The following is an 11,480-nucleotide window of genomic DNA, read 5'->3' as shown; positions in this document are numbered from 1 at the left end:
TTTTTTTTTTTTTTTTTTTTTTTTTTTTTTTTTTTTTTTTTTTTTGTCTTTGGCATCTATGTTTGGGGGTGTCTGTCTTGTCTGTGCCTGTGAGTTTTTAATTTCTCATATCTCCGAACGATGATGTTGATGATGATGGTTCAGGGATTTCTTGCTCAAGGGTTACAGAGAACTTCTGCTGGTTTAGGAAGTGTAAGTTGTTACCTCTGGGGTCTACTAGTTTGCAACGCCTAAGAAAGTAATAGGGAAATGCTTTTGGGTTGCTAATCTGTCGCGCTGCAGGTTATAATTGATACTCAGCCACTGACTGTAGCTGTATTAGCATCTTTCCTATTTGGTGAGTCCATTGGAATAGTGAGAGCTGGAGGTTTGCTCCTCAGCGTTGCTGGACTTTTGCTTCTTGAGGTAAAAGATCTACTTAACTATCTATATAACAAGCCCGAGCTAGTATCTTAGTAGTGTTTTTACAACTTGAGGATATGTTTGATTCAGTACAGGTTCCATCAGTTACTTCAGATGGTACTAACTTTTCCTTGTGGGGAAGTGGAGAGTGGTGGATGCTTCTTACAGCTCAGAGCATGGCTATTGGCACTGTGATGGTTCGATGGGTCTCAAAATACTCGGATACAATTATGGCTACCGGTTGGGTAATGATACTTGATCCTCGGCCCTTCCAAACCTTACTTGTCCTCATTTCTCTTCAATGGCTTGTGTCTTAGAGTTCTTACAAGAACTTAACCAAACTAACATGTTTCAAAATTTATCTGCAGCATATGATTATTGGTGGCCTTTCTCTTTTGGCCGTTTCCATTATAAACCATGACCCAGTTTTTAGCGGCAGTCTTCAAGACTTATCCACAAATGATGTCATAGCACTTCTTTACACATCCATTTTTGGCAGCGCAGTTAGCTACGGTGTTTACTTCTACAGCGCTACTAAAGGTTCTATATCACTGCCCTTTCTCGAGAGACTTTCGCTGTGATATGAGCTGCAGCTTCCTTTGCCTTAGCTCTAGTAATAGAACCAAAATACTTAGAATCCGTGATGTAGAAAACAGAACACGATTAGGCTAAAGCTTCTTTAACCCTAGTCTCTCTTGAGAATAAGGTTAATGTTTGGAAGGTAATTCTTATTGATGTTGAGGTCCTTTATATAGATCTCTATAAACCGACATAAGCAAAGGTTAAAAGGAAAACTATCAAAACCTTACATAGTATAAAAAGGAAACGTTAAAACTAAGCCTTTTGAGCGATGGGCTTTCTTCTTTGATACGTGAGTCCATACTTCGTATCACGCTGCTTCGGGTTTGAGATCGAAGCCTAACTAATCTCAGCTCACTCACCTTGTTGACACCAATGTTTGCCTCAATCTTTGGGTAAGATCGAAATCAGCAAACAATAAATCCATGATTCTGATCACATGTTTCTGTAGTCATATAGTTCATATTCTGATATGTCCAGGTATCTGTACCTCGGCTGAGACACTATTTTTAGTTTGTACTGCTTTTTAAAACTTGTTATGAAGATGAAAAAGAAGTATCCAAGTAGACTAGGCTAACACTGAATATTTGTATGCCCGTGCCTTAGATCAACACTAATTAAATACTCCATGGTCCTCACGACCAAGACTGAAATGATGTTGGGATTGCTATAATTTTCTTGTATGTATGTGATCACTCTATACATATTATTAGGATATATCAGCTACAGGTTGCAGTGCCTTTTTCCATCGAATGAAATTTCAGGGAAAGAAGTCTCAATATTGTGTTGATGTTTATGCTGCAGCTATATATGTCAATGCTTTAATCTGTTCATGAATCAATGTTTGATCAATCTTTGATCACTGTATATATTGGTCCTTCTGTTGTCAAATAGAAGATAATTGTTGTTCTTGTTTCATTTGCAGGTGGATACATGGCTTGGATATGTGAGATCAAAACAATTCAGATAGGTACCTTTATAAACCTAGCTATGAATCGATTTAGAGTTTTAAAATAAGACTCTTGTTTTTGTATATGTTAATGGGTTTGTGTGTGTTTGTCTTGTGTATGTGTGAAAGTTTTGATTGTTGTCAGGTTTAGTGAATTTAACTTATACACAAGTTTTGTAAAATTTAAATTTTTAGAACCTCATTAGTTGGTCTACCATTGGACTATGTCAAATAATGGACACCTTCATAAATTGCTAAATTTTTTATTTTGCATTTTTTGCACTTATAAAAATGGTCCCTTATGGAGGATCCACCATTGGAGATGTCTAAGAGGCTCTTACAAGATGAATTAGAGGATTCCTTGTTTGTATTGGTTATTGAACATTGGATCTTCGTTTGGTGTTGAGGTGTGGTTATTTCATAACAAAGTTTCTATATTTGTTTCAAATATTGCTTAGGAATTAGAATCAGATAAGATTTCCAAATTTCTAATATTTTGGAGATTAGAGAAAATTATAAAATAATGTATCTTCATAAATTTATAAATATAAAAATTAGCTGGGTTGGTGACCAAAAAAAAAGAAAAAATTAGCTAAGATTCTCTAATATTACTTAGATGGATGTATTCAGACATTTTAATTGATTTGTGTAAAATTTACTTTAAATTTTATGTTATTCAATCATAGATTTTTAAAAGCCTATTAAAATCCACTGTTATTGAACTGATGATTTAAAAATTTAGTTTAAATCTATTGTTATTCAATACATTTAGTGGATTTGGATTTTAATAACTTTTAGGGATTCTCGAAGATTTTATAGGATTTGTTTAGTTAAAATACAGAAATCTAAATTTTATGGTTGTTGGTGGAATTTGAAAAATTTTTACAATAAATCATATCAATTTCTTTAAAATCTATCAAAATTCTAAATTTTCTAGATCCCAAATAATCTTCCAAAATCATTTTCAATACACCCCTAAAATTTGTAATTTTTTATTATTATTTTTTTTTTTTTTGAGATTAGAGAAAACTATACAATAATGTCTATAGAATTCATACTAAAAAAAAAAGTCCCAACCTGAAAAGGAAAACGTAGCAACAGCGTCGTTATTCCTACGGAAAATTAGGAAATATTAGATTCTTAGCTATGAAGAAAAGGAAAACCTAGAAACACTTCGTAATTCCAATGGAAAATTAGAAAAAATGGAAAACGTTGTCGCATTATGGCCGTTGATCTTGCAGAGTCTCTCTTTATAAATATATTACAGAGTCTTTTTAGTTTTTATCACTTCCCATCATTATTTATTTATTTATTTAATTTTACTCTCATACGTTCTCTCTCTTTCTACTCCGATCGAAACTTTTAGATCTACTTGATTTTGGATGGCTCCTTGCGATAAAAATCCATCAAAGTGTGGTGGCGATGATGTCTTCAGATTTCTGAAACCTCCATCCAGAAGATGCAACATTGGTACCTCAGGTCTGAACATATCGTAGACATACTTGAATTAGGAGCAAAAAGATCAATTTTTGGGTCAAAACGCTTGGCAAGTAGAGCATGGTTGAAGGATTTTGATCCACCCACTATAATAGGGAGTTTCCCGCTTGAAACTACTTTAGGTATGAAAAATATCGCTAAAGAGCAAAACTATGTCGGGGTAAGTTCACCGTCTTCTGGGCGGAACTCACCCAAAAGATGGTGTCAAACTCCACCTTACTCAAGGATTGGGATGAGATTTGTTGCAATCTCTATCCTGCCGTAGATTTGCATTTTGTCAGAGTTCATGATCTTCCCAGAAAAATGGGAAGAAATGAGGCCTATGAGGAAGTTGTGGCAGGCATGAAAGTAAGGACGTGTACGCTCTTGAAAAAAGCAGAAAGTAAAGATTTTGAAGCTAATAGAAGCATTTGGGAATTCAAGAGGCTCGGCGCCACAATAGTCATTATGGCGAGCTGAATAAGAGTTTGGCGTCACTGGGAGGAGGAAGGTGTGGTGTAGAGATTATGCAGAAGAACGTTCTGGAGGAAAGCGTGGAAATTGTGAAAAGTTTCTTGCTGGAAGTATAGTTTTTTCAATTAAATAACACAAATTGTGTTAATTATTTTTGTAATTTGTGTGTAAAAAAGAAATAAAACTCTATTGTGTGTAAACTGAATTTTATCTTCAAATCACAGTAGAGTTTATTTCTTTTTACCACACAAATTACAATTTTTTTAACACACATTTTATGTTATTTAAATGAAAAAAATAAATCTAGCAAGAAATTTTTTCATAGTTTCCATGTTTCCTCCACAATGTCCTTCTGCCAAATCTCGATGTTACTCCTTCTTTCTCGCAATGTCGTCGAACTCTATTCAGCTTGCTATAATGACCGTCATGGCGTCAAGCCTTTTGATTTCCCCACTGCCTCTTAACAACTTCAAAATCTTTGCTTTCTGCTTCTTCACGAGCATACATGTCCATACTTTCATGCCCGTCATAGCCTCCTCGTTTTCCTCCTTTCTTCCCACGGCTTCTTGAATCGTCTTTGTTTTGTAGAATGGTTGCCAACTCAGTTCTCTTATCCATCGGTCCAATGCACTGGGGGCGAGATCATAAACTCTGACAAAATGCAAACCTACAATGGGACAGAGATTGCAACAAATCTTATCCCAGTCCATTAGCAAGGGGGTGCCTGACCCCATCTTTGGATGAGTTTCACCCAGAGAAGGGTTAACTTACCCTCGAATAGTTTCACTCTTTTGCGAAATTGTCCATATATATCTAAAGTTGTTCCGAGCATGAAACTCCCTATTATAATGGAGGGATCCAAATTATTTAACCATGCTCTCCTTGTCGAGCCTTTTAACCGGGAAACTGAGATTTCCACTCCTAATTCAAGTCTCTCTATGATAAGCTCAGACGTGAGGTACAAATCATACATTTTCTAGATTGATGTTTCCCAGTTGTTTCTGTTCCAAAACGCGTGTAACCGCGTCGATCAAATGCTTGAGTCATGACTTTTCAAGTAGCACGCAGCTTTCTATGACCCTATAGTAGATTCAGGGCCAATACTTGGGGTTTGGAAGACTAAAGGGTAGAGGAGTTTGATCGATACTTTATAGTGTACCCAAGGCTGAGGAACATGGGATCGTGGGACCTGAGAAGAATGGAGGCCTATGAGGAGGCTGTGGCGGGCATGAAAGTAAAGACGTCTATGCTTATGAAGAATCATAAAGCAAAGATTTTGAAGCTGATAAGAGGTGGTTGGAAAATCAAGAAGCTTGATGCACAACGACCATTATGACCAAGCTGAATAAGAGTTCAGCGGCATTGGGAGGAAAAATGAGTATCATTGAGATTTGGCATGAGGACGTTGTGGAGGAAAGCATGGAAACTGTGAATAGTTTCTTGCTAGAAGAACACTTTTTTATTTTTTTCAATTAACTAACTTAAAATGTGTGTTAATTTTTTTTGTAATGTGTGTGTAGAAAATAAATAAAACTCGATTGTGTTTTCGTCTTCAAATCACACATTAGAGTTTTATTTATTCCCAACCGCCTTCAGCCCATAATCTCCTCCACTCGTCCTTGCTTTTAGGTTTCCGAACTCTCTTCTTTGGCCCACAAGCTCCTCCGCTCGTCCTTGCTTTTAGGTTTCCGACTTCTCTTCTTTGGCCCAAAAGCCCCTCTGCTCGGCGTCGTTGCTTTAGCCAAGCTTCTATATTAAATTCCCTAATTTGATTCTTGTACTTGTGCTTGTGATCCTTTTTCTTGTGCTTGTGATCCTTGTGCTTGTCCTTGTGGTGCTCCTTGTGTTTGTGATCATGATCTTTGCTAGCAGATTTACCGTCATTTTCATTTGGCCTGGTCAACGAAATTTGATGTCTAAAAACCTTAGTCAGTGAAAGTTAATGTTTTAAATGGCATAGAACAAAATTTTACGGTTTAAATAACCTAAATTTGAAAGTTCATGATTTAAATGGCCTAAATTTAAAGTTCATGGTTTAAATGCCACTTTCTGAAATTAAATTTCTCATCAACACGACGTTGTTTTGCCATTAAAGGAAAGAGTTAATGGCATAGTAAACGTCTTTTAGTTGCTCAATTATCCGATCTAACGTGATGTCCTTTTTGACTTAATCAACAAAACTTAATGTTGAAAAGAACTTGTGAACGAAAGTTATACGATATTCTTCTTGGTCATCTTGACAAAGAAGAATGTCGTCTTTGAGCTTGACTGACATTAAGAATGAGATTATGATGAGGTACATGATCTCAGTGTCTAAGTGGATTTGCCAAAAAGTAAGGAGGATAGCGTTCGATTTGGTGATACAAACACAAAAACAACAGTTTGCAAAGCTGTGGGACTACGAGAGTGAGCTTAAGAGGTCTAATGAAGGCCCTAAAAATATATAGTTATATATATAAAGTAATGGAGCTATAAAGTTAGAAAAATAAAAGAAGCTAATAAAATAAAATAAATTAAGTAATGCAACTATAATCTGTATAAAAATCCATAAAAAATTCCTCTAGATAACTTGTTGTTGAAGTCACATTTTGTAAAGTCTTTTCCTCTCGATTGGGCTTCCAAATCAGGGGATTATATTCAAATTTATGAGTGGTTGACAAAAACATTGTATAGAAAAAAAATATATATATATATATATATAACTATTAAGTTAGAAAAATAAAATAAAATAAGAAATTTCACCGCACTAGCTTTGGTCTAATCCCCATGAGCTGCTCCAGCTACAACTATGTTACCGTTGCAGTAGTAAAACTTGACAAAGATGAGGCCAAAATCATTAAAATCTACAATTATTTTCTTCACATTGTCGAAGAAACCATCGTTCCACTCGTCTCCTCCAACTCCAACGCTGACTTGTACTCCTCTTAGGAGAGTGAAGCGGGATTCAACCTTCTGTTGTTGGGTTATACCCCTACCGCTCATCTTGAATGTTGGAACTTGGACCAAACTTGGAAAATAGGTACAGTGAAGAAGACAATCATACTCAACCAATTTTTTTATTTCAATTTCAGGGAACTTATCTCCCTTGGCGATAAAAATATAAGGTTTTTGCTCCTTGTTATAACAACATATTACAAGACTCATGAGACTTTTATCTTCATCGACAAAGTAACTTAGCGGGTAGTAGCTGACTCCTAAATTCGACCATTCAGGAACTAACACACTCATCACATTCACCCACTCTACAGCTTCTCCATCCTCATTTCAAAATATTTTCTTTTGTCACCCAAATCTCAATATTAATTCCTTTTATTGTACTCTTTCTCTAAATATATGAAAATCGATCTTCCCTAAATACTGAAAGTGATCTAGCATCGGATGGGTTCGCGTTTTTAGTAGGCAGGATACAATAGGGTTTAAATCTTTCGGTAGAAAAGTCAAAACTTTGAATAAAATACTCACGAGACTCATTATTAATAGCAACCCAATATAAAGTTCCATTCAATGATACACTATTGAGCGAACTATATATATACCAATTATCGAATGCATTAATCTCGAACGATTTCCATTCATTGGATCCAAACTCGGTGACTGTAGCTTTCACGGACTTTGTGTATGTATCATGGTGGTAATTTGACTTAAAGATCTTGTAGTGCTTGCGAGGTCTACTATTGTCGTATCCAATCCCACTGAAAGCATGAAATCGTTCATTGGATCTAATCCATCTAATCTGTCTTAACCGTGGGTTGCACAAACCCCGATCACTACAAGAAAACATGGAATTGTCGACTGCAAGTTGCGACTTAAAACACAATCGCTAAATTTAGCGACTGAATTGCTATTGTTTTGCTACTGAATGGCTACTAAAATAAAACAGTCGCCTAGTAGACTCTAATTCGACACTGATGCATAATGTCGCAGTTTAGTCGCCTATTTGAGACTAATTTCAAGACCAATTTGACAGTCGTCAAACGTTGCGACTAAGCAGCTACTCATTAGCGACTGATATATTTAATTTGGGCCTTAATCCAAATTTGGGCCGTAACAAAACGGCGAAAACTCAAATCGATCTCATCTTCATCCCCGAGATACCCTAATCCCTCATTTCTCTTCATCCGCCGAGAAAACTCTAGATCTCAATTTCTCTCAATCGAGAAAACCCTAGATCTTCATCCCTGTCCTAGTATCTCTTGATTTTGATGGCCTGAGTAAAGAAAAGAGGAGGAGAAAGAAGAAACCCCTCAAATCGAACCTCTGGAACCTCACAAACGGCGAATCAAAGACCCGCTAATCTTCCCAGCCAGTATGCCTTCACGCCTGCGAACCAGCAAGACCCAGATACTGATTCTCAGGGAAATCCTGTCTCAATCCTCTAGCCTCCAGCGAGACCTACACCTACTTACAGAGACTATCCACCTGCGACAAATCTGTTCCAGAACTCGAGGAGCTTTCCTAGAATATCCCCTTCCAGCGAAGCTCCAATCAGGCGTCATTTTCCTCAACCTCTTGCCTCCGCGACGAATCCACCAGAATTCTCGAGTCAACTTTGAGAGTCTCCTCAACCGTCAGTCACAAATCATCATCGACAATCTCGTCAAGTCTCGAATCTACCTCGACAGTCTCCTCACGTCTCAAATCATTGACCACCCTCTTCTCAACCTGGTCAACCTCGAGCAACTTCTGCATCGCATCACAGTTTTCAAGCGCAAAACACACATGAGGAAGAAGAAGCTGATTCTGAGGATGACGGTTTAAGGCAATCAAATCTGCCAGCTGATGTACTCACTTCTTTACATGACATGCTTGTCCAACCAGGTCGTGAGTTGTATACCACTGTCCTCTCTCCCTCATTAGAGCGTGGAACCACTTGGTAAGATTAGAATTTTTAGTTGATTAGATTGATTAGAATTTTACTTGGATTGATTAGAATTTTTAGGTTTGTTTGTGTTTGGAACACTTGTGTTTGTGTTTGATTAGAATTTTAAGAATTTTGTACTTTAGATTTGTTTGTGTTTGAAGGTTTGTTTGTGTTTGATTAGAATTTTACTTTTGATTTGTTTGTGTTTGAAGGTTTGGTAAAGACAAGCCATCACTTACCCGAAAGATTACAAAAGTGTTTACAAACAAGTTTGATGGTCCATATTACAATTGGGGTTGTGTTTCTAATGCAAGAAGAGAAAAATACTTCTTGGAATTCGTAGTAAACTTATACTCCTTTCAATTTGATTCTGTATTTATAGTTTTTTTTTTTGTCACTAACACTAGTCTTCTTTTGTAGAAAACACACACCTGGGATCCCTCACTAACCGGTGTGGTTCAAGAAAAGTTCTATACTATTTGTCAAAACCGTATGAAAGACATGGTTTCCAAGGCAACAGCTCAGCGAGATCATGTGAAACCGAGTTGGATTGAGAAATCTATTTGGAAAGAAATGTGTGTGACTATTGGAACACAGAAGAAGCCATGGCAAAGAGTGCAACCACTTCAGCAGCTCAAATGTCTGACCTTAATGGTCTTGGCCCTCACAAGCATGTATCAGGGCCAAAGTCTTACTTACAAATCGAACAAGAGATGGTGAGTTACATCATAACCTTTTCATTTTTTAATTACTTGCAATCAGATGGTTCCTAACCTTTTAATTGTCTAACATTTCAGGAAGTGGAATTGGGAAGACCGCCAACTATTCCTGAAGTTTTTCTCGGGGACTCATACCAAAAAAATGGTACTTTGTGGATAAGAAAGCGCAAGCAGTTCATGAGGCATATAAGAAAAAAAAGAAAGCTAAGTTGACTGCTCTGGATAATGATTAGTCTTCTGATGGTACTTAACATTGATCAGAGCTATCTCACGAGGAGGATGACGAGCTCTTTCTTCAGGTAATTTGCTTTTTCTAATAAGCTATTAAGTTTTTCATTGTTAAGTAATTATGTTAACTTTTTCTCTCTGTTTTGTTTATGCAGTATACTTTCATAAATGATAGAGGAACATACTTTGGAGTTGGAAGCCTAGGGAGTTACATCAACGGGAAGCGGAAGTTCCCTGGAAGCTCTTCTACTTTCACAAGCCTGCAACAACAGATTGAAGAAGCTAACCGCAAAATAGAGCAAGCAGCTCTACAAGCAGAGCGTGACGCAGAGGCTTCACGGGTTGCAACTGAGGCTTTATGGGTTGCATCTGAGCAACAAGCAGAGATCTCACGCTTGGTGAGCTTCCTCAAAACTAACCCAAACTATGCCACCTTTCTCGAGTCTCAAAACAATGACCCAAACCATGCTGATGTTCAAAGTTAGGTTCCTTCACTATCCCTCCTTCTCTCATGATTATGAAAACTTTTGTAATATTTGCGACTTGTACTCTTAGATGTTTGGATGTTTTCTGGAACTTATGTTGGATGTAAAATTAAATTTATGTCTTTGTTTAATTTCATGTTTGTTATGTTTTAGTTATAGTTTTCATAATCAGTTTTAGTATTACAAAATCAAATAATTCATTTTTACCAGAATTTTTTTAAAAACATGATAATTAAACAGTCGTAAAACAGTCACTGAAACGTACACAAAACAGTAACCAAAACAGACGCAAATCAGTAACCAGATCAGTCGCTAAAGCGTTGCAATTCAGTCGCAACTTTAGCGACTGTTTGGCGAGGGAAGAACGATCACAATTATCAGTCGCCAATTAGTAGTTTCGTGTCGACTGTTTAGCGACGCACTGTTTAGCGACTACGTATGTCAGTCGCCAGTCGTTACTAATTAGTTTGCGACTGTGTAGTGAGTGTTTTTTAGTCGGCAAATCCATATTTTTTTGTAGTGGATCCCTTTAAAGATAAGGTAAGTGAACAACCCATCGCAATATTCGATGTTCATGGGCATTGAAAGTGCATCAGCAAGAATATGTGAGGGTAAATCTCTATCGATGGACCGTCAAGATTAACGTACACGGAACAAATCTTGGACCCGGAAAACAAGATAAATTGTGGAGGGGCGAGACACAAATCATTGTTGAAAAACCTACGTTCCTTGAGAAGAGTGTTCCATCTTTTGCAAACAGAACTAAAGCGAGAGTTTTTGTTTGAAGGCGAGAGATTATAATTTATATCTTCCTCCAATTCATGTGGAAGTGTCTCAGCTGGTTGCATTATATATTCTGTTTAAATAAATTAATGTAGTACAATAAGATTATATATATATACGGATATGTCAGGATGTGTATCACATAATTTTTAATACTTACAGATACTGGTACTATTACTAAATGAAAATAATAAGTGGAAAAAAATAAAAATAAAAATATATATATTGAAATACACTTTTGTCCAAACATGATTAATTAGAAGTAGAAAAAATATAAAAATGAAATGACTATAGATATGAGACAATTAAGATTAATTATGAAAAATATAAATAAAATAAGTTTGTTTTAGTTTTGATGTGACTGACTAGATTTGTAGCATATATATATAATAAGTATACCATAATTTAGATAAATAAATAAATTCTGGCAAATAATATCCCTCTTTAAAACATGTTTACTTTGATTAAATAATGAGAAATTTTTAAATATTGTCCATTGTAATAATTACTCTTATTAAACACAT

General features: G+C 36.2%; 1 protein-coding gene and 2 pseudogenes across 1 annotated transcript in view; 2 read left to right on the top strand and 1 right to left on the bottom strand.

The window, feature by feature from the left end:
* LOC104789363 (WAT1-related protein At3g02690, chloroplastic-like) overlaps positions 1-3,987 on the top strand; it is a 4,594-nt gene extending 607 nt beyond the window's left edge. The window contains exons 3-8 of the mRNA XM_010515074.2: positions 145-192; positions 283-405; positions 498-647; positions 771-942; positions 1,907-1,951; positions 3,297-3,987. Of these exons, the coding sequence (XP_010513376.1) occupies positions 145-192; positions 283-405; positions 498-647; positions 771-942; positions 1,907-1,951; positions 3,297-3,373 (615 nt within the window). The 3' untranslated portion in view covers positions 3,374-3,987. The remainder of the gene's footprint in view (positions 1-144; positions 193-282; positions 406-497; positions 648-770; positions 943-1,906; positions 1,952-3,296) is intronic.
* On the top strand, positions 4,324-5,379 carry LOC109132993 (annotated as a pseudogene).
* On the bottom strand, positions 5,457-11,021 carry LOC104789362 (annotated as a pseudogene).

The sequence above is a fragment of the Camelina sativa genome, chromosome 5, assembly GCF_000633955.1.
Source record: "Camelina sativa cultivar DH55 chromosome 5, Cs, whole genome shotgun sequence".
Lineage (NCBI taxonomy): Eukaryota > Viridiplantae > Streptophyta > Magnoliopsida > Brassicales > Brassicaceae > Camelina > Camelina sativa.
Note: the sequence above shows the minus strand (reverse complement) of the source record. Positions and strands in the feature narration are given on the sequence as shown.